Below are 22,507 nucleotides of genomic sequence, written 5' to 3' on the forward strand. Positions count from 1 at the left end.
ATAAACATCCATTTTGGACTGAAATTTGCAAGGTGAAACAAGGAATGTTGTTTATCCCATTCCCAGCGATCTAATCCAATCCCACTCCCCATTATTGGAGAAAGTGGAAGAAGATTCTCCCAGGGATGCAGGTGGGGTCACTTCACCGTGTAAGCGCTGTTCGAGCCGTTGGATCTCCATCAGACGGTGACGGATGGCATTGATGGATACCACCCCTGCACCCCACCCCTCGCTCTCAATTCACTGTTGCCTTTCCCTACCTCTTTTTATTTTTCCTTTAATGGATGCTCTCGTCGCGCGCTCCTCCGTGCTCTCGCCGCCGGCGGCCGCCGGAGACGCGTCTCCCTCCCCATCGCCCCTCCGGGTGTCCGTCGCGCTTCCCAGGCCCCGCAGGAGCCCTTCAGCCCTCGCCATCTCCACGCGCTGGCCGCGTGCTCACCGCCGCGGCGGCGGCCGTCTGCTCGCTGGGTCAGGGGAAGGCGGGTCCCCCGACCCCGCCGGTGATGCGGGTGGCAAGGAGGAATACTTTCCCTTACTCGAGGTACTCGCTGATGCGCTGTCGGGATTAACCTGTGCGATTTTGTGCGTGAGAGATCGTACTTCAGCTGTTTTTTTGATACTGTACTTCAGTTGTTTAGATCGCTGCTCTAAACTCGCTGGCGTTTTTGACAGTTTAACTGCTCTAGTACTCCGTAAAGTGAAAGGGTTGTAACTGTTTTTTAAAATATAAACAATATATCGGCACTTGAAGGATCAAAATATTTGTCAAGTTTGCTGTCAGTTCAGATTATTTAAACAAGTGGACAGTTAGTAGTCTGGGAGACTGGCAGGAATTTTCTCTTTAAGAGCTCTTTAAGCAATACCAATTGCTGATACATGACAACTTTGGCAAAATATTTCATTCTTGTACTGAAATCACAAGCAATTAGAATGAAGAATATATCAGGACAACAAACTATGTCACAATAATTATAAACAACAACAATGAAGTGAATATTAGGACAATGAATTCTTAATCTTTTTTTATTTCATAGGCTATTACACTTTGGGTACCTGTGACACATATGGTTAACTGTTTTTGTTTTGTATCATTTTGAAATTATATGAGCTTGATCGTTGTTCTCTTTCTCTTTGTAATATTGAAAGAATACTGTACGTGAAAGCCATGAAATGGATACCACTAAACATGATGAGATTGGCATTTCTGGAAATGGTGGGAGTAACACTGGCGGCTCAAGGGCTGGTCTATTCAGAACACCTATTTCAGGTGGTGTGCACAGTGCAACTGCTGTTCATGATTTGCCACCACCAGCTTTGGCCGTTCGCAATCTCATGGAACAGGTATGTTTACTCTCTTTTTTTCCTACAAAAAGAAGCCATCTATTAGGAGCTAGCACTCCTAGCAGTCACTAAAACTATCCATTTGTTAGGTTTAGTTGTATCTGAGATAGAAAGAGGTAAAGACTTAAATATGGATATGGTTATTAACTTTAAATGATGATGCCCATGTTTCTTTTCCAAAACCAGGCAAGGTTTGCTCAGTTATGCACTGTAATGTCTCAGATGCATCATCGTCGTGCGGGATACCCATTTGGTTCTCTAGTAGATTTTGCACCTGACTCATTAGGCCGTAAGTAATTTCAATATCTCATTTTGTATCTATTAAGTTTCTAGATGGTTATACTTATTTTTTTTTACAAAATACAATTTGTCATGCAGACCCAATCCTCTCATTATCCCCACTAGCCATCCACACAAGAAATTTGTTGGCAGACCCAAGATGCAGCCTTGTTGTACAAGTAAATTTGACATTCCAATATACTATATAATTAGCTCTTGAAATGTCTGTTGATTTTTGTGCTATAAAATCTTCTGAACCTTCCTTAGATAACTGGATCGAGTGGACTATCAAATACACGGGTAACTATCTTTGGTGATGTCGTTCCATTGCCTGCTGAACAACAGGTTTGTACTAAAATTGCTAGTGATACTATCTATTTTCCTTAATACCGCCTCCTGCAAGTCATCCAATTCAGTAATTTTTGTGTTTAGTATTTACACTTATGAAACTATTTATGGGGATGTGTGCCATATTGCTACTATGTTGTTTGTATGTGAACTACTCCCTCCTTCCCCGTTTATAAGGCATGGTGGAACATGACACGGTCTTCTAAACAACATTTTGACCATTTATTTATCATATATTATATCACTTTGATTATAAATTTATAATCATTGTAAAATATATTTGATTATGAATCCAATCATATGAAATTTGCATTATAAAAATAAAATTTTAATAGTCAAATTATTGGTCAAAGATGACAAGATTTGAATCTTGATATACGTGTATGCCTTATAAACAGGGAAGGAGGGAGTATTAACGGCAGAAAGCTAACCCCTGCTGGCTTCAGCACATTAATATACTGCTTATACATGGGAATTAATAAAATAAACTCAAAGGCAAGGCACTTATTGAACCTTCCTTCTGCTTAATGCATGTTAAAGTTAAAGTTGCAGTTATTTTTTTAGTACTTCTGTTCACCAATTGTGATCAGTGGCAGTCAATGGAAGCCACCTAACTGAAAAACGGACAAAATAAATTGGGGGTAAAAAGATTCATTGAACATGACTTTTAACATATGGGAGTTAAGAGTCTATTTTCAATGAGGTAGGTTTTATGATGATGCTTCTGCCTTTGATTTTTTCTCTTCTGTATCAGGAATGGGCTCATCAGCAGTATGTTTCAAAGCACCAGCAGTGGGCATCTCAACAGTGGGGTAACTTTTACTACTACAGAATGCAGACGATAAGGTAGCTCCTGAACTTGCATTAGTAAGAACTATTTTTGCAACATTCCATACGGTATTTTTTGGGATTTCATGGGCATTGCTTGTAAGATGCATTTTTTCTAAAGAACTCTCAAAGAACAAAATACAAAGAACACCAAATGGAATGCCCTTTTCCTGCACAAAGTTGCAATAAATTTGTGAGATTGCATAAGTTTAACTTATTTAGTTTGGTATTGCATTGATTTGCGGTATCGGTAGTACATCAGCTCATAATTTATTGTTTCTGTGTTGCCCCCATTTTTTTTAGATTGGCTAACTCTGATAATTACATTTGAACTTTGTTCCAGCGACATATATTTCATTGGAGGTTTTGGTACTGTGGCTTGGATAGATGTGAAGGAATACGAGTCTCTGCAACCTGATAAGCTTTCAATGGATGGAGGGGAGCAAAATTTGAAGGTAAGTAATGAGTACATTTGCTCAGAGAACAGCGTTAAGGACTAAAGAGAACTCTTTTCCTGAATATGTTTTCATCATTTGACCCAAGGCACTATAGTGAAAGTGATTTCACTGCTCCCTTCTGACCATCTTTTGATCTTTGAATAGGAAATCAACTCAATGTTCTCAAAGCCTCTGAAAGAACTCTTATCAGCTGAAGCAGAGGTAGATGATGTAGCTGTTATATCAATGGATAGCAAAGGTATTGATATCCGTGTGCGACAAGGTGCACAGGTAAAACCTTCTAAAACTTATCTTTGCACTGCAGATGCAGTGTTTCATGCTATGCAGTAATAGCAGAAAAGTCCATTCTTATATTCAGATGCACTCGGTTTGCATCTCTGGGTAATGAAAATCTGTGTTACCGTACGTGGCCTTGAGGTGGTTATGATACTGTACTTGCATGATGAAATCACAATCTGTCTGTTTCTCCTTTCCCCTATTTTATCTTTCTCCGGAGTGGACATAACCGTGACGTTGAATTTGTTGTTAAACAAGAAATGATTCTTTTTTAAAAAAACTTGTCGAAGTTAATTTACCACATTATTTGAATGTACGTGTCAATTGTCAGACGTGAGCCCTAACTCAATACCTGTTATGTTCCCGACCCTTACTACGGCATCATGCAATTTTCCTTTGATATAGTATGCAGCCAATATCATTGTTTCTTGTTGCGTGGTGCGACACAAGAAACTCCTGAAGCTTTTGTTGCGCGGGTTTTGCAGTTCAACATCCAGAGGATAGCATTTGAGGTGAATCGCAGCATAGAAACACTGGACGAAGCCAAGGAAGCGCTTAAGAGGATCATCAGCAAGTCTAGGTGGACAAAGAGCTCTATTTTGAGACGCGCTTGAAGCTGAAGCTGGAAGTTCTGCAAAAAGTTTTGTACAGTGCGGGTGTTTTAGTCTTTATGATTTGCCGGAGTTGTCGTAGAGAGACTTCATTTCAGTGTTTTTGTTGAGGGCCTAGAACTCAATCACCATGAGCCCCTTTGTGTGTCGAATAAGCAGGAGATTCGAAATATCCCCAGTAAAATTCGAAACATGTTACTGCTAGTGCAGTGTTGAGGACTTGAGGCCGCTCTTACAGGATGTTTAACAGTTGAACTTGTGTAACTGTCAAGCAGTTACCCTTAAGTTGGAAGGAAAGGGTTCTGGAACATGAATGCCGCGTACATTCAGAGCACACTTTGCGTTGACAGGTTCCAGTGCTTTTGTGGCCCATGTCTTGTCTGATGAGTGGAGAACTGGTGACATTTACCTCTCGAAGTAACTGCAGCCCGGATGCGAAGTAGTAACAAATAAAATTTTCTGTAGAAGGATAAGTTCTATTTGGATCCCACCTTCTAAAGCAAAGTAACTAAACTGAGTCACTTTATGACTAAAATTCCAAACAAAGTGACTAAAAGCGACTAAAAACGTTTGTCTCATTAGTCCCCAAAGAGTAGCTAAAAGCAGCTAAAAGGAGGAGTTGAGTGAGCATGCTCCTCATTTTAATCACTTTTAGTCATTTTGTTTGAACTTTACTTCCTTTTAGTCACTTGATCCAAACAGGAGGTGACTAAATAGTCACTAATCCGAGTGGCATGTCAGATACTCAGGTGAAACTGCAACATTTTTCTCTTGACATCCCAAATCATTAGCTGGCGACACGTGGGAGTCCTGATCACGTTTTTGCAAAAGAGACCCCACAGTTCCTTCGTATCGCGTTCCGCCCCACGTCTCTCTATCCTTCCTCTCCCCACCCGCCAACGGCCGCGCGCGGCGCCGACGCGTCCCGGCACCGCCACACCACCGTCCACCGGAGCGGCGGGGCCAAGAAGCGCGACGAGGCGGGTCAATGGAGGCGACGGCGAGCGACGAGGAGCTGGAATCGCTGCTCCGGAACTTCCACCGCGTCTCCCAGGTACTGGCAGGCTCCATGGCCGCCGACGACGCGGCCATCTCCTTGTTCGGTTCTTCCTCATCCGAGTGCGGACGGGAGCTTAGGGATGGAGGAATCAGTGAACTGGGCAGAGGATATGAAGCGGAGGTAGCTTCCTTAGCACCGACGCGGGCTCGCCGGGCCTCGGGACAGACACCGACGCCAGACAGCGATGCAGTTTTTTGCCAATACCCCCCTGAAAAGGATCGCGATTAATAATAGCGATCCGATTATTTTCATTAAACTCCCTCTTCCTGCAGGCCGCAGCACCTCTACTGCCTACTGCTCAGTTCCGCCACGGTCGCCCGGCCGCCGATCGTGTCGCGCTTCACCCGCGCCCCATTTTCGGAATAGGTTTTGAGCTGTGCTTTGCGCCGAGATCGTCAACGTCTCTTTCGTGTGTTGCTCCGCTGACCAGTTTGAGGCCTGGGAGTTGTTGTGATCGTTTGCGGAACCTTGCAGTCTATACTGAGGTAGTCAACGCGTGCGCAGCTGGTGTTTGATGAAATGCCCAAGTGAATGCAAGTGGGAAGCGGGCATCTCCACTTACATTGGCATGTTTGGCAGGATCTCTTGCCCAGAAAGTAGCAGCCTAGCAGGCTAGCAGCTGCTTGCTGGTTGGGTTTTGCACTGAGATCACAATGCGGTGTGGCTGGCGACTGGCGTATACGCAGAAGAATAGCTCATTTCCTTATAAATTTCTACACGTACATGATTGCATTTGTTTAAGTAGGAGGGCCTATACTATACATTTTCTGTCCTCAATTCTCATTGATCTTCTGCTGTCCTTCGGTTCTTTTTTCTGAACAGGGGTACAAAGATGCACTTATGGAGGTCCAGGCTTTAAGAGTTAACTGCAGTGCTGAGTCCAAGAAGCGTGAAGCGCTTGAATCTCATATTGCAGATCTTAAGAGCGGTATAACTGAAACTTCTGTGATCTGTACAAGTTCAAATTAAATTTCCTGTTCTCAAGGCACTGTAAGTTATGCAATAACTGATCATTTACTTTCCTTCCTGAGGGTCGAAAGAAATGAGCATTTGTTTTTCCAAAGAAATAAAAAAAAGAAATTATCAATTGTTCATGTCATGCAGATAATGAGCGATTAAGAAGACTGTACACAGAAACTCTGTTCAAGTTCACCAACCAGGTAGGTTGCTAGTTACTGTATGCAATTACAAGGTGGTCAAAATGTAGTACTTAGATGATGTCACAACTAATTAATTGGCATATTCCAACGCTAATACTTTACATAGATTGGAGCAAGTGATCGTTTCATCTAATGCACCTGCACCTTGATCTTGATTTTATTGTTTCTTTCTCCTGAAAATGTGAAACCAGTTCGAGCACATGTGCTATCATGGCCATATTAAGTATCTCAACATCTGTTCAAGGACATTGTGATGTCAGAAGATAGTGCCCGGCTGTAGCATAAAGTTTTATGATATGATATGTGCTTTGGTTGGTATGCAGAGCCTATCATTGTTTGTAAAACCTTGGATTGTTTCTGATATGTTTACTGTTATTCAGGTGAAATTTCATGTAGAAGCTCAAAGCCTGAAGGAAGAACTGGAAAAGACAAATAGTAAATTGATATCAATGGAAGAGGTAACCAACTGCCTCCTAACACCTAAGCTTTGCCGGTCATCCATAGTATTAATCTAGCAGGTGTCAATTTAATGCAGGAGCATAAGAGGGAAGTTGAGCAACTTAGGCACAACAATGAAATAAATAGCAATGCCCTGGAGAATGAGCTCAGGTAAGAAACTATATTTGAGGGTGGCCTATATGACTGCTGTGGGAGTCATGATATTCAGATGATTTTTTTTTACTGCTGATTGCCTTGTGAAAACTGAACGAACTACTGAGTACTGATTGTCGACAATCAGCCATGCCCTTGTTCAGCAAGCAACAGATGAAGCTGCGATGAAGCAACTGAAGTTGGAGCTGGGTGCTCATAAAGCTCATATCAACATGTTAAGTAGCAGGTTGGAGCAGGTTACTGCCGATGTGCATGCACAATGTAAGGTTTACGCATGTTTAAGAGTTGCATTGCTCTTTTTTCTGGAATCTTGTCTCTATCTCACCTGATGGAAATCCCCCGTGGTCCCTTCTACAGATAAAAATGAGATCCAGGATTTGAGGGATGTGATTGCTGTTGAACAGGAGGAGAAGAAGGACATGCACAGGAAGCTTCAGAATGCAGAAAACGAGTGTAAGTTCAAGCTGAGCTGGTTAGCTGAAAAAAAAGGGGAGGGGGAAAGCTTTTGAAAACTGCACCGGCATCATGAACCAATTCAAACAGGAAAACATGATTCTTATTGCCAACATGCTTATGTAAACTAGTGTTCCATGGATATGCCGTCCAGTTTTGAGCAGGGGAACATGAATTTCGAATCCTTTGTTTGATCCCATCAGTCCATTATTGCCTCTGACGGCTTCGTTCTCTCATGCTGCAGCGAGGGTCATGAGGATGAGGCAGGCCGAGCAGCAGAGGGACTCCGTGTCGGTCCAGCATGTGGAGACACTGAAGCAGAAGGTGATGAAGCTCCGGAAGGAGAACGAGTCCCTCAAGAGGAGGCTGGCGAGCTCTGAAGCCTGAACTGCTGCTCTGCTCGTTCCCCATGTACATATCTCAATTTCCATACTACAAGTATTAGGCAATCAGGCACTGAGATTCTCAGGCGCACACCCAGGAGGCCAGGACAGAAACACGAGCACCATGCAATTGTTCTTCGTTTCCTCTTTCATGTTTTCTCATCCCGTGGATCCGTGGATGTCCAAACGCTGCGTCGACGGTTCATAACACGTGTGCGTGTTGCAATGCTCACAAATTTTTCTGCATGTGTTTGCTTTTAAGGAGTTGAACTTCAGTGTCCTCGTCAGATCATGAAACTGCGTCTGGCTGCAGTCCCCCTAACTACGCAGCCACATCATGACACTTGATGGCCGACACCAACCATCTGACATCGCAAATCCTTTTACTTGCCCTACTGTCAAGTCACCTTGCATCGTGTCTTCGCAGAGATTAATCATGAATACGTTTATAAGGAAAAAAAAAGAATCATTTTTTATGGCAAAAAAAAAAGAATCATGAATACGTACTGAAACCTCCCAGATTTATAATTTATAATTAAATTGGGACTTCCTGTTTAGCTGCCTGCGGCAGAGAGGTTTTTGTGAAAAGTGGTGTCGTTGGATTAAGCTGGTGGTTACTGGGGGTACTCTGAGTGTAAAAGCAAATGATCTTGTGGGAAGTTACTTTCAAAGTGGCAAAGATGTGAGACAAGGGGATCCTCTGTCTCCCTTACTGTTTAACCTTGCAGCTGATGCATTAGCAAAAATGATACAACAGGCCCAAAAAACGATCTAATCCAAGGCCTGGTACCTGATTACGTTGATAAAGGCATTGCAATTCTCCAATATGCGGACGATACAATTCTATGTCTGCAAGATGAGGACGACACAGCTCAAAATATGAAACTTTTGCTTTATCTCTATGAACAGTTGTCTGGTCTTAAGATCAACTTTGAAAAAAGTGAAGTGCTTATGATATCGCAAGATGAAGGAAGATCCTTGAGATATGCATAACTTTTCAACTGTGCAGTTGGACAGTGGCCTATGAAATACCTGGGGGTTCCGGTGTGTGGTTCTCGCCTTCACATTAAGGATTGGCTGCCTCTTGATGAAAAACTTACTAAAAGATTGGGAGGTTGGCAGGGGAATTCACTGTCCTTTGGGGGGAGGTTAACCCTGCTGAATTCTTGTCTTAGCAGTATACCAATTTATAGTATGTCTTTGTATATGCTACCAAAAACAATTCACAAGAGGTTAGACAAAACAAGAAAACGTTTCTTTTGGCAGGGAGGTGGAATAAAAAAGAAATACTATCTAGTGAAATGGACAAAAGTAGCCCGACCAAAAAATAAAGGCGGGTTGGGCATCCAAGATCTCTGGAAATTGAATATCAGCCTTCTGTGTAAGTGGTGGTGGAAGTTGGAGGCTTGCCAGGGAATTTGGCAGACAATTGTTATGAAAAAATATGTGAAGGATAAAAATATAGCACAACTGAAAGTAAAACCAGTGAACTCGCCGGTCTGGAACGATCTGTTGAAAATAAAGGACATTTATCTAAAAGGAAGAGTAATGTGTGTGGGAAATGGACAGTTTACTGATTTTTGGAGGGATTCTTGGTGTGGCATGATCTCTCTCAAAGAGAAATTCCGAGATTTATTTGACATATGTAATGAGACTACAGGATCAGTAGCCCTTTTTGCAAATAGAGGTTGGAACCTGTCATTTAGAAGATGGCTAGATGAGAGACAACAGGAGAGCGTGAGAAAGCTGAGGGATATGTTGGCTCCCTGTGCGTTGTCAAGTGAAAGAGACTATCCCAAGTGGCTGGGTGAAAGAGATGGTAAATTCTCAGTCAAATCCCAATATGCTTCTCTACGGGCAGCTGATACTGAAGATAAAAATAAAAATCTTTGGAAGGCAAAAATCCCTCTAAAAATTAAAGTATTTATGTGGCTAGTGAAGTTTAATGCTATTCTCACTAAGGACAATTTGTCCAAAAAAGGGTGGCGGGGAGATCAAACTTGCTCCTTTTGCAGTACTCCAGAAACTATTGAGCACCTTTTCTTTGGTTGTGCAATGGCCAGATACTGTTGGAGTCTAGTTTCTATTGTAATTGCAGCTGACTGTAGACCATCCTCCTTCTCACAATTTTGGGTGTGAGCTGCTAAATACATGCCTCATCATAAAAATATTTTCATGGTCGGTCTGGCAGCCATTTGTTGGGCTTTATGGAGAACAAGAAACTCTATTTGTTTTGAAGATAAAAAATGTCGATCTCCTACTGAGATCATCTGCTTGGCATCATCTTTTCTCTCTTATTGGGCAGGATTGCAAAAGCCCCAAGGAAAGCTGGAGCTGATGACGGGTGCTGAAGCTCTAAAGAACACTGCTCTGTCCTTCCACCCACAGGAAGCTCCCCCTGAAGACACGGGTTTGGTTCTTCATCGGTAGACGCGAGCTGGCTTCCCTCTTTCTGCAGGAGATAGTTTCAGTACTTTTTGCCCTCTGCATTCCCGGCTGGTGGTAGTCTTTGTTGGCTTAGGTTTTGGTCTTGTTTCGGTTTGGGTGGCTGTGTCCCCCGCTTGGTAGACTCTGGCTCCTTAGCCTTTTGGTCGGGCCAGCAATCTGCTGGTTACTCCATTCCTTTTTTTTTGTAGAACCTATAAACTGGTACTTCTGCAATTTCGTTACTTCTTGAAGTAATGAAGTTCGGGCGCGGCCCTTGGTGGAAAAACGTACTGAAACCTCCCATCGGGCTTTCGGGCCCGTTTCGATTTTGGGCTCGAACGTCTTCCTCGGCCCGGCCCAAGACCTCTTACCCCGCGCGCCGGGCGCACGAACTGCTCCCCTTCCTCTCTTTCTCTCGCCAGCTGGCAGCAACCGCCTCCGCGGCGTGCGTGCTCGCTGAATGATCGCTGCGCTGCTCTCCCGCTTCCGCTCCTGCTTGTCGTCTTCCTCCCTCCCACCCTTTCCTCCCCGCCGTCTCACTCAACTGCCAAAACCCTAAACCCCGCTCCGTCCACCGCGATGGAGGACGTGCTCCGCTCCCCCGCCGGCTCGCCCGGCCCGCCGTCCCTACCCCCCGCGGCGGCTGCGGCGGGCGGCGCGCCGGAGGACGTGGCGCTGCTCCCTCTCCCCCCGCCGCCGCCGCTGGGATCGTCGCGACCGGAGCGCCTCGCCGACCGCCTCGAGGCCCTCGCGCCGCGGACGAGGAGGTGTTACAGGAGGAGGAGGACGAGCGCTAGCCCCGGAGCGGGTGGCCGGGCCCGTGCAACGCCGCCGCGGGAGCCGCAGGACGCGCCGCCGCTCCCTCTCCCTCCGCCTCCACCGCTGGGATCGTCGCGCCCAGAGCTGGCCGTGGCCCGCCTCGAGGGCGGCGACGCGCGGCCTGCCGCCGCTGCCGGGAGCATGGGGAGGAGCGCCAGCCCCGGAGCGGGAGCGGGAGGAGGCCAGCGGCTGCAGCGGCGGTGGCGCTCCCCGAAACGGAGGTCGTCGCCGTCGCCCGCGCCGCCCAAGCGGTCGCGCCGTGGGAGGTGAGGCCTCGTCGCCGTGCGTCTCGCTTTACGTTTAGTAGAGTTCGTAGCTGATGTACATGTACGATAGTGAAAGTTTTGGGGTTTTGTGTGTTGCGCAGTTCCTGGAGCAAGGACAGGCCAAGTGAAGGCAGGGGCAGCCGCTCTCGCTCTCCAGGTGAGCCTAATTACGGCATGGTCTCTGGCATTTCCAAACTGATCGGTCTTTGGCATTTCCGAACTGATTAGCTCACACGATCGTGCATTGAATTGATGTCCGTACGTGGCATGAACAGTGTGTGGTAGTCATGGTGTTGTGTGCTCTCAAGCTGTACGTCAGCCCTCAATCTTCTTCCATATTAGCCTAAAGTTGGTGAATTTGCGTTGATCTCGTTGGGGAAACTTCTTACCAACCATCAGTCTTCTAAAAATAGAACGTGAAATTGGGTTCCTCAGCTCCTCGCAAAAAAAAAAAACTGTGAAATTGGGTATTATTCATAAGTTTGTCTTTGTCCTAATCAGCATTTTGGAAGCAAACGGCTCTGGAGATTGAATTTGCGTCGTCTTATATAGCTTAAGTAAATACGTAGATAGGTGGGCATCTGGTCATAGCTGTGCATTGCACAATGTGCCGTCATACAAATAATGAGTTTTGAGTTGTTCTCTCAGTTGAACATTTGCTCCATCAATCACGTTGCTTGTTGGACGCCTTGAGGGGTAAACGTCGTGTAGAGTTCCTAACTTGATAACACGAGTTGACATCAGTACTTGTCGGATTCCTCAAAGTAAAGCAGCCGAATAATTTGGTATTTACTAAGAAGACAAACTAATGAATAGACAGCCCATGGTCGTTCATGTGTTTCCTGACAATGTCTCATAAAAATTGGCTTCTTTTATTTCAGATAGGCCTCACTATGGTGTTACCACTAATGGTCAAGATAATACTGAAAGGTATGTAAATTATTACCCAATAGTGGTCCAGTTTGACATGCTTGTATCTTGGTTACTGTTATTTTATTTCCATGCTCCATGGGTGTTCTGTTCATCCATTTCTTCTATATTCAGTTCCTTTTATTTCCCTGATGGATTGCCACCAGTATATGACAGCTTATATGATTCTGATTATTTCTAGGTTAGGATTAATGACATACAAACAGTTTACCCAAGTTCTTGAGGATGATGTTTCACCAGCTCAAGCTGGGGCCAGGTAATCAACACCAGAGCTTGGATTCGTTTTGATGATAGTTGGTATCAATTCTACTTATAGCTCACACCACCTGCTTGTCTAATGATACTGTTTGTTCCCTGATTACAAAGGTACAAAGAATACAGGACAGAATACATAGCTACTCAGAAACGTGCTTATTTTGATCTCAATAAGAATGAAGATTGGTATGCTAAAGTCCTTATTCTGTTTAGGTGTTATTGTAATATTATTAGTTAGATGGTTCCTTGATTTTGGTTTAACTTTAATTGCAGGTTGAAAGACATGTACCACCCAACAAAATTATTATCTGTTATTGAAAGGTGAAAAGCTTTCCCATTGTTATCATAGAAAGTCTATGTATAGCATTTACAAGAGACCATAATAGTTCCTTTTGATAAGTTCTAGCATTTTTTTAGTTCGCTGTTTCCTTATTTTTGCTGGAACTTTTCTTGTTGCTGATTGTTAACCGTCAGACTTCTACACTCAGGAGGAATGAGTTTTGCAAGACTGTTGCAAAAAATTTGATTCTCGACCTGCGGAATGGAACTTTGGATCTGTGAGATGCATTCTGTATAATCTGTGTCGCTAGAATTATTGTGATGCATTTTGTTAGTTTTGCTGATATCTTGATGTTTGGTGGTGTAGTGGTCCTGGAGTGACTGCTGATGCACCGATTAAATCAGGAGGCAAGGATGGAAGCCCTGAGGATGATGCAGATTATGGTGAAAGGGAAAGAAAGCATGGAAGAGGTCCCCGGAAAGAGATAGAACCGCTTTCAGCTGCTCCTAGAGCTCATCCGGTCAGTTCACAGTACAGAAGGATTCACGTTGACATAGAGCGAACTCTTGCTTTGTTGAAAAAGCTTGATTCAGAGAAGGATATTGTGGGAAACATGCTATTAACTGGTGTTCACGGCAAGTCAAATGTTGATGAATCATTCAGCAAGTCCATGGGGCCTGTAGTTATTATCCGGAGCTTAAATACTGTCAAGGGCCTTGAAGGTGTTGAGCTCCTAGACACTCTCCTTACTTATCTGTGGCGTGTCCATGGTGTTGATTACTATGGCATGTCTGAGATGAAATATGCAAAAGGTTTTCGTCATGTGAGAGCTGACAACAAGAGTGGCAGTATGGTTGAAAATATCAATGCTGCTGATTGGGAGAGGAAACTGGATTCCTTCTGGGAAGAAAGACTGATGAATGGTGAGGATCCTCTAGTTGTATTGACTGCCAAGGACAGAATTGGTGCAGCAATTGCTGAAGTTCTAGAAACTTATGTCAGAAAAATGCGGGATAAGAAGTATGTCTGGAAGTATGGTTGTGGTGCCAATGGATGTGAAAAGCTTTTTCATGCTCCTGAGTATGTACACAAGCATCTGAGGCTCAAGCATCCTGGTTTGGTCTCTATTTTGGCCTCAAGAGTCGAAAATGATATCTATTTCCAAAATTACATGGAGTAAGGCCATACACAACTGAAATATCATTATACTCAGAAGTGACAAAAGGTGATGATTCACCTCTGTTTTTGAATTTTGATGCAGTGATCCAGATGCTCCAGGAGGAGAACCAGTTATGCAGAAAATGGAACCTGTAAGAATCTTTGCCTTTTAGTTACATTCTGCCACTTGGGCTCAGCATTTCCTTGTTTGTCCAGCAGGCAAGACAAATGTGATGCTTGCTCCAACAAAGGAACTCTAATATGAACGGCATGATCTAGAGTGTTTCTCTTTATTACATGATATGCTGTAGCAAACTCATTCCTTTGACAATTCTTCTTGTCAGAAAATTCCCTCTTCATTAGTTTGTTTACTGAACTGCATTTATCTCTTTATTAGAGGAAAAAAGAAACAGAACCCTCTGATTTCCATTTTTCCAGTTGCATTAAGTTTACTGCTAAAGACTTGTTACTAGAAAAATTAGATATTTTTAATTACTAAACTTCAGATTCTGATTCAAGATTTTGATGCTCTTATTGCACCCATGACCCTTCTGTTTGATAAGAACATCTTCAGTAAAATTACATTTCTAGTTTGTGCTGAGTAGGATTCTGTTTGATTCTGAGTAGGATTTGTGCTGACACACTTGCATTTGTAGTTTCATTTCTTATAGCTAATAGTGATGTTTCTCAACATGCTGGATTTGCAGTTTAACATCTTTGTTGGTAATCTTACTTCCTCATTTGCAGGATAGAATGAGACGAAGGCCTGATGAACAGAAGTATGGTGCTTCTGGTGGACGTGGTTCAGACACTCTACTTCTCCCCAAACCTTCACTAGTACTAATACCTGTGCCTGGTGCTGGGTAGGTTATGAATTCAACAGCTAATAATTCGGTTCGAATATCCATGCTGTCTACTAAAGTCTACTAAAGTTGGGTATTTTGTTTTTCTTTTCTGCTTATAGCCCATACGGTCCATTTGTTCCTGCACCTTCAGAGATGGCCATGCAGATGACGCAGAAAGGACATTCAGGACCAGATGCTGCTCGACAATGGAAGCCTTCGGTGCTGGGACCAATGCTACCCATGTATCCATCATTTCCACTTGACATACATACTTATCGAAGGTACTTTAGTTCCCCTCTGATCAACTCTGTGTCACAAGATTATGGTACTTGGTTTGCTTTCTATGGTGGGAATACAACCAATTTTTACTCATCAACTTTCTCTTGGATTAGTCAGACTGCTTTGTGACTATGCAGAACTAGTACATTCCATATAAGTGGCTGCCACATTCAGCTTAATGTGATATTCAACCCTGTTTTCTTCCGTGCTCCCCCATTTTGCAAGTTATAGCTTTGTAACTTTGACAGATTTCCCACTATTTTAGATTTACCATGCAGGGACTTATCCTAGGGTTGAAAGACTTGCTGTATATTTGCACTTTACTCTTTGTGCAGCGATAGAATGTCTCATCATGAATCCACTGTCTTAATGAACCTTTTCAACTATATCTAACTTGTTTCTCGCTCTGGTTGCAGTTACAAAGATCTCGATGCTCCAAAGGAAGAAATCGCCGCTCTTGACTTGAGAAGATTGTAGAGAATTTCCAGTTGTCCTTTTTGATTTCGCTGATAACCATAGCTAGTTCATCCTGATAGCATGTGCAACCAGTGTATCTGACCTGAAAGCAGTTACGTTCGGTTCCTGAGGCATGAAGCCCGAAAGGTTTTTTTAGGTCTCCAATAATGTGATGCTTCATCATGTTCTGCAGGCTCTAGCACGTCCTATACGCTCATATATGAGGATATTTTAGATAGACTTCTTATACAACAGTTACCTGTTGGCTGTTTGCTGTTTCACTACTGTATTTTTCCATTTGTGAGACACACAAGCTGCATGGTCGTTCAACTTCAAACTGCTCATAGTTGCTGCTGGATGTTGGGATCCAGGGAAAAACTCCCTTTTGTAACTATTTTTTCCCTCAATTATCTTTGTGGCGAATGTGGGCTCTGCACGGCAGCATTTGAACAATGAGCAATCTATAGAAAAAAAATGATCATACGTTTTAGTTACACAAGTTTGACTTGCACGTAGTTTTATTTTAGAGAGTACTAGTAGTAGTATTCAGGGCCACTTTATTAATTCCTTGTAAAATCGATTAGCAAAATATCTTAAGCAGTGTCGGGTACCACAATTAGGGACACCCTAATTGGGGTACTCAGACCGCCTCAAAAACGCAAACACATGTTAAGCGACTGGGCCCACGAAGGCCCACGGCCTCCTTCCAAATCTGGAAGAAAGGAAATGACTCAAAGAAACCCAGCGTGCGGCCCATTCGCATCCCCCTCGAACCCGCGGGACGATCTCCGCCTCGCTCGAGGGTCCCCGTCGAGACCCCTCGACTGCGCCCTGCACCTCCGCCTCGCTCGAGGGTAGCGAGCCCACCCTCGAGCGGGTCACTCATCCCCGCCTTGCTCGAGGGCAGCGAGCCCACCCTCGAGCGGGTCACTCATCTCCGCCTTGCTCGAGGGCTTCCCTCGGGACCCTCGACCGCGCAACGCATCTCCGCCTCGCTCGAGGGTAGCGAATCTACCCTCGAGCGGGTAAGTCATCTTCGCCTCGCTCGAGGCCACCCTTCAGCACAAGGGACGAACGGCCCCACCGCCCAACCGCTCGCCGTACGGAGGCATTAAATGCCCATCACTCTTCCACAGTGCTCAGGAAATGCGGCGTCGGGCCGCCATTCACACAGTAGCTGTGACAGGAGTCCCATCCATCACCTCCGGTCACTGCTCCGCCATCCCGGATGTTGTGGCGGTTCTGTGGAACCTGCGACGAGGGACAAGACGCGCTCAGCACAGTTCCCGTCACTATTCTGCCAACTCCGGCCGTCCGGACTCTACCTCATCATACGCATGGCCCCGGGCCCACTTCCTGCTCGGGAGGGGGTCCGGTGTCGCCACGGGCCCCTCGAGGAGGGATGTCCATCACCCGCAGCCGGAGTCCCGGACCCCCCTCGAGGGGTCCGGGACCTCCACGTGTCTCCCAGATTTCCTGGTGCGCGCTGCCTGCACTCCGTCCAGGGGGTTCAGGACCGCCGCGTGCCCCACCCCCGCTGGTGCACGCAAGACTTTGACCTGCGGGGCCCACCGGACGCCACCGCGCCACATATGGAAGACCGTACCTCCAACAGCGACGACCACGCCGCCCGCAAGGACTAGCAGGACGCCGGCACGATCTCCGCAAGACCAAGGACGATATCCACGACAGCTGCCACGCCCAACGTCATGCCCCACAGTGTACTTTCTACAGTATCCGACCACTGTACCCCGCGATTCGGGGGAAAACGACGACTTCCACGCCCCCACTCATGTGCGCCGCCCCTCCTTGTGACTATAAAAGAAGGAGGCGGGCCTCCTTTAGACAGGACGCTTCCAGACGAGATCCATCATCACTTACACTCCGGCATCCTTATTCGCAAAGTTCAACACCTCTTCTAGCAGAGACTTGGGAGCCTTCCTCCCTCTCTCGCCTCGCTTGTATCCCCTACTACAAGCACTCCGGGTGCAAGATAATACAGTTCCCTCGCACACCCCCTTTGCTGGACGTACGGCCCCGTGGCCGGAACCAGGATAAATCGTGTGTTACTGTGTTGCCTCTTGCATCATCATCTGGGACGAGGAAACACGCAGCATTTATTATTTGGGATCCGGGCCCCCGGGTCGGGACACCGACAGTTGGCGTGCCAGGTAGGGGCACGCTGCGTGACATTTTTCTCTCTTGTTCCCATTTGATCTCCAGGGATGGCGGGCAGATCCAACCCATATCCTATGGGTGTTTCGGATCCGCTCCCAGCGGGATTCGTGATCTGGTTCGGGAGTCTCGAGTTCACAGCGACCGGCAACGGTTACCTCATGCGGCTCCTCTCGCCCAGATGCAACCCCATCACCCTGACTTCACCAGCCCGGCACGACAGGCGCTCGGGTCAGCGTTCGCGACAAGCACGCGCGGAGCGGCATCGCGCGGCACGCCACAGCTCCCCCACGTGGGTCGAGGCTGGCATGTCGCAACTCAGCATCATGGCCAACGGGGCCACCGTTTCGACATCACGTGCCTCGGCGTCATCTGCGCCGGCACCGTCACCTGCCGCGGCACCAGTGTCTCCCAGGGGGGGCTCGACCTCGCCTTCGCCCTTCCCCTTCGGGATGCGCAACACTGCCGCTTGCACCTATGCCTCTTCTGTCGATCCGCAACCTCATCGCATCATCTCTCGACGAATCCTACCCCGAGACGACGAGCTCGATCGCCGAGGACATCAACTTCTTCATGAATAACTTCACGGCCGAGGAGGCCGAGGACTACTCCGGGGTCTGCGACCCCAACGCTCTTCGCTCGTTCCAGCTGGCGACGGCTTACTGCCTCACCTGCTTCGAAGACTCCAGCGAGGGGGATTTCGATCCTTCCCGGGAGTGCTTCATGGTCCAACTCGCGGACGAGTAAAACGACAACGCCCCGAGCAACGACGGGGACGGCGGGGCGGACGCGCAGGCAAACCAACCAGTGATGCCGCCTGCAGCCCCTTCCTCGTCAAGCTCGGCGGCGCGGCAAGCTCAGCTGGCGCAGCTCAAGGAGCTTCAAGCCAAGCTCGACGAGCAGCGTCAGCAAACCCAGGAGCTGCGCGCCGCACTCGAGCAGCAGCGTACCGCGCGTGGTGTACATGCCCAGGAGGCGGGACGTGTTGCCCGGGAGCGCATCCTGGCCGACGACAACGTCGACAAATCTCCGGAACTGAAGACGACCGGTGAAAAACTCATCGCTGTGGCCTATCTACTCCAAGCTATGCCCGAGCCATCGATGCCTTCGGGCCGCAACCTGCGTCGCGAGGCACAGGAGCTCATCGAGCAAGCTGTCGTGCAGCCAGCCGAGAGTTCTGCGTCTCGTATGCGCTCGAAAGCCCCGGAGCAGCCTGGTGGGACTGCGCACCAGGACCGCGAGGTTTCTGTGCACACACCACCAGCTGGGAAGGGCAAGGCAGCCGTAGCGCCCAGTGCGAAGGCACCCTCGGAGCACGAGCGCGTCGGCAGAGTTCTCGTAAGGGAGCGAAACCGTGACACGCGCGGGCACGCCGGTGACGGCGACGCCCGCTACATCATCGACGTCAGGAGGTACACCCCTCGACGGGGTGGACGCTTCGACCCCGAGCACGACAGGGGTGAGTCACCGGAGCCTCCGGGCACCCGGGTGTTCAGCCGGGAAATCCGAACTGCATCTTTTGCCCCGCACTTTCGACAACCCAACACCCTCGTCAAGTACTCGGGCGAGACTGATCCTGCAGTCTGGCTCAACGACTACCGCCTAGCGTGCCAGCTAGGCGGCGCGACGGAGGACGCGGTCATCATCCGCAACCTTCCTCTTCACCTTGCTGACGCCACACTAACGTGGCTTGAGCATCTACCTGCGGATCAGATCCACAACTGGGCCGACTTGGTCCAGATCTTCGTGGGCAATTTCTAGGGCACATACGTGCACCCTGGGAACTCTTGGGACCTCAAAGGGTGTCGACAGAAGCCCAACGAATCCCTGCGCGACTACGTGCGGCGCTTCTCCAAGCAATGCACCGAGCTCCCCAGCGTCACCCACGTCGAGGTCATCAACGCCTTCCTCGAGGGTACGACGTGTAGGAACCTGGTGCATGAGCTCGCGAGAAGCCGTCAGACCAACACCAATGAGCTGTTCGACGCTGCCACCAACTACGCCGCCGGCGAGGAGGCTGTTGGGGCCATCTTCGACGACAAGCCGACCAAGCGCAAGGACGATGCACCCGCGGAGGGCAGCAACGTCAAGCCCAACGCCCCCGCCAAGAAACAGAAGCGGGGAAGGAAGGGAAAGAAGCCGGTCCCACCGAACCAGCACGGGTCGGGGCGGGCAGAGGACTCCGAGGAGGCCTTCGCTGCAGCCCCGGATCGCAAAGGACCTCGAGGCCCCCTCGAGGCGGTGGTGGCCAGTTCGACGATATGCTTAAGAAGCCGTGCCCTTACCACAAGGGCCCGGTCAATCATACCCTCGAGCAGTGCGAAATGCTCAAGAAGTATTACAACCGCGTCGCGCATCGTGACGAAGACAAGAAGAAGGATGCGGGCGACAAAGGTGGAGATGACGAGTTCCCCCCCCCCAGTGGAGAACTCCTTCTTCATCTTTGGAGGAGCAACGACGAACATGACTTCTCGGCAGCGCAAGTGCGAGCGCCGGGAAGTTTTCTCCGTCACCAAAGCCATGCCATCCTACCTCGATTGGTCGAAGGATACCATCTCCTTTGGCCGCGAGGACCACCCCGACTACGTCCCGCATCCGGGACGGTATCTGCTCGTTGTCGATCCCATCATCGGCAACACCCGCTTCTCCAAGGTGCTCATGGACGGAGGCAGCAGCCTCAACATCATGTACGCCCACACTTTGGAGCTCATGGGGATCGGACTGGACAAGCTTCGCCCCAGCAAGTCGCCATTCCATGGTGTTGCGCCGGGGAAGCGCGTCCAACCCCTCGGCCAGATCGATCTGCCTGTATGCTTCGGTACGGCAGCCAACTTCCGCAAGGAGGTACTCACTTTTGAGGTGGTGGGGTTTCGAGGATCCTATCATGCCATCCTTGGCCGTCCTTACTACGCCAAGTTCATGGCCGTCCCCAACTACACCTACCTCAAGCTCAAGATGCCGGGTCCAAAGGGCGTCATCACCATCGGCTCTTCGTTCGAGCATGCCTACGAGTGCGACGTCGAGTGCGTTGAGCGCGCGGAGGCTCAAGCGGAGGACGAGGCCCTCGCAGCCACCCTCGACAAAATGGCAAGCGAGGCCTTGGACTCCACGCACCGACACGCCGGGAGCTTCGAACCCGCCGAGGGTATCATGAAGGTGCCCCTTGACCCGAGCCACCCCAACGACAAGGCGTTGCAGATCAGCGCCACCCTCGACGGCAAATAGGAAGTGGTGCTCGTCGATTTTCTCCGTGCCAACGCTGACATCTTCGCGTGGAGCCCCTCGGATATGCCTGGCATACCGAGGGAGGTCACCGAGCACTCCCTTGATGTCCGACCCAACTCCAAGCCGGTGAAGCAGCGCCTGCGATGCTTCGACGAGTTCAAGCGCCGGGCGATCGGCGAGGAGTTGCAGAAACTTCTGGCGGCCGGATTCATCAAGGAGGTATTCCATCCCGAGTGGCTAGCTAATCCAGTATTAGTGAAGAAAAAGAGTGGAAACTGGAGGATGTGTGTAGATTACACTAGTTTAAATAAGACATGTCCGAAGGTTCCCTTTCCTTTGCCACGAATTGAGCAGATTGTAGATTCTACTGCGGGGTGCGAACTTCTATCCTTTCTTGATGCTTACTCCGGCTACCACCAAATCAAGATGAAAGAGTCCGACCAGCTCGTGACTTCTTTTATCACACCTTTCGGCATGTACTGCTATGTTACGATGCCCTTTGGCCTCAGAAACGCCGGAGCCACATACCAGCGGTGTATGCTCCACGTTTTCGGAGACCATCTCGGGCGCAGCGTAGAGGCATATGTCGACGATATCATTGTAAAATCCAGGAAGGCGGACGACCTGGTTACCGATCTCCGGATCGCATTCGATTGCCTACGGGCCAAGGGGGTAACACTCAACCCCGAGAAGTGCGTGTTCGGGGTGCCTCGAGGCATGCTCTTGGGTTTCATAGTCTCCCAGCGGGGCATCGAGCCCAACCCTGAAAAAGTCTCGGCCATCACTCGGATGGGACCGATCCGAGACCTAAAGGGGGTACAGAGGGTCATGGGATGCCTAGCGTCCCTAAGCCGGTTCATCTCGCGTCTCGGCGAGAAAGGCTTACCCCTGTATCGACTCTTGAGGAAAACCGAACGCTTCACGTGGACCCCCGAAGCCCAAGAAGCCCTCGAAAGGCTGAAGGCGTCGCTCACTCGTGCCCCCATTCTCACGCCACCCACGGACGGCGAGCCCCTCTATCTGTATGTAGCTGCGACGACCCAAGTGGTCAGCGCGGTGATCGTGGTCGAAAGACAAGAGGAGGGCCATGCCCTGCCCGTCCAACGGCCGGTGTACTACATCAGTGAGGTGTTGTCTGAAACTAAGACACGCTATCCGTAGATTCAGAAGCTGCTCTACGCAGTGGTTTTGGCTCGGTGCAAGCTGCGCCACTACTTCGAGGCCCATCCCGTCACCGTGGTCTCGTCTTTCCCTTTGAGAGAGATTGTCCGCAACCGGGAAGCCGAGGGTAGGATTGCCAAATGGTCCGTGGAGCTGATGGGAGAAACTCTTACCTATGCCCCACGCAAAGCGATCAAATCCCAAATCTTGGCCGACTTCGTGGCTGAATGGACGGACATTCAGCTACCTTCACCATAAATCCAGGGCGAATGCTGGACTATGTACTTCGACGGGTCGGTGATGAAAACCGGCGCCGGTGCCGGCCTCCTCTTCATCTCACCCCTCGGAGAACACATGCGGTACGTGATACGCTTGCATTTCCCTACGTCGAACAACATGGCGGAGTACGAGGCCCTCCTCAG

At 48.3% G+C, this 22,507-nt stretch overlaps 3 protein-coding genes across 7 annotated transcripts; all 3 read left to right on the forward strand.

The window, feature by feature from the left end:
* The first annotated feature begins 239 nt into the window (after window positions 1-239).
* Window positions 240-4,464, forward strand: LOC120649765. 2 transcript variants are annotated; one of them, XM_039926754.1, is made up of 9 exons: window positions 240-541; window positions 1,147-1,341; window positions 1,564-1,630; window positions 1,720-1,799; window positions 1,888-1,965; window positions 2,723-2,814; window positions 3,140-3,251; window positions 3,399-3,524; window positions 4,016-4,464. In XM_039926754.1, exons 1-9 carry the CDS (start codon window positions 281-283, stop codon window positions 4,142-4,144), a joined length of 1,140 nt encoding a protein of 379 aa, XP_039782688.1. In that variant the 5' UTR covers window positions 240-280; the 3' UTR covers window positions 4,145-4,464. The 2 variants fall into 2 exon arrangements, with proteins under 2 accessions (XP_039782688.1, XP_039782619.1); XM_039926685.1 differs by having other exon boundaries at window positions 242-541; window positions 1,528-1,630.
* A 528-nt stretch (window positions 4,465-4,992) lies between these two features.
* Window positions 4,993-8,055, forward strand: LOC120649898 (protein At-4/1). 3 transcript variants are annotated; one of them, XM_039927005.1, is made up of 9 exons: window positions 5,435-5,686; window positions 5,781-5,920; window positions 6,024-6,129; window positions 6,306-6,361; window positions 6,742-6,819; window positions 6,897-6,970; window positions 7,101-7,234; window positions 7,331-7,426; window positions 7,671-8,055. In XM_039927005.1, exons 2-9 carry the CDS (start codon window positions 5,855-5,857, stop codon window positions 7,811-7,813), a joined length of 753 nt encoding a protein of 250 aa, XP_039782939.1. In that variant the 5' UTR covers window positions 5,435-5,686; window positions 5,781-5,854; the 3' UTR covers window positions 7,814-8,055. The 3 variants fall into 3 exon arrangements, with proteins under 3 accessions (XP_039782871.1, XP_039782939.1, XP_039782795.1); XM_039926937.1 differs by lacking the exons at window positions 5,435-5,686; window positions 5,781-5,920 and adding an exon at window positions 4,993-5,195; XM_039926861.1 differs by having other exon boundaries at window positions 5,435-5,920.
* Window positions 8,056-10,698: 2,643 nt separating this feature from the next.
* Window positions 10,699-15,931, forward strand: LOC120649656 (serrate RNA effector molecule-like). Of its 2 annotated transcripts, XM_039926548.1 has the most exons (12): window positions 10,699-11,321; window positions 11,423-11,478; window positions 12,203-12,251; window positions 12,433-12,507; window positions 12,618-12,692; window positions 12,780-12,827; window positions 12,995-13,063; window positions 13,153-13,962; window positions 14,048-14,096; window positions 14,692-14,807; window positions 14,909-15,070; window positions 15,485-15,931. In XM_039926548.1, exons 1-12 carry the CDS (start codon window positions 10,816-10,818, stop codon window positions 15,543-15,545), a joined length of 2,076 nt encoding a protein of 691 aa, XP_039782482.1. In that variant the 5' UTR covers window positions 10,699-10,815; the 3' UTR covers window positions 15,546-15,931. The 2 variants fall into 2 exon arrangements, 1 of the variants encoding a protein (XP_039782482.1); XR_005665362.1 differs by lacking the exon at window positions 15,485-15,931 and having other exon boundaries at window positions 14,697-14,807; window positions 14,909-15,051.
* The last annotated feature ends 6,576 nt before the right edge of the window (window positions 15,932-22,507 follow it).

Source organism: Panicum virgatum, chromosome 1K (genome assembly GCF_016808335.1).
Source record: "Panicum virgatum strain AP13 chromosome 1K, P.virgatum_v5, whole genome shotgun sequence".
Lineage (NCBI taxonomy): Eukaryota > Viridiplantae > Streptophyta > Magnoliopsida > Poales > Poaceae > Panicum > Panicum virgatum.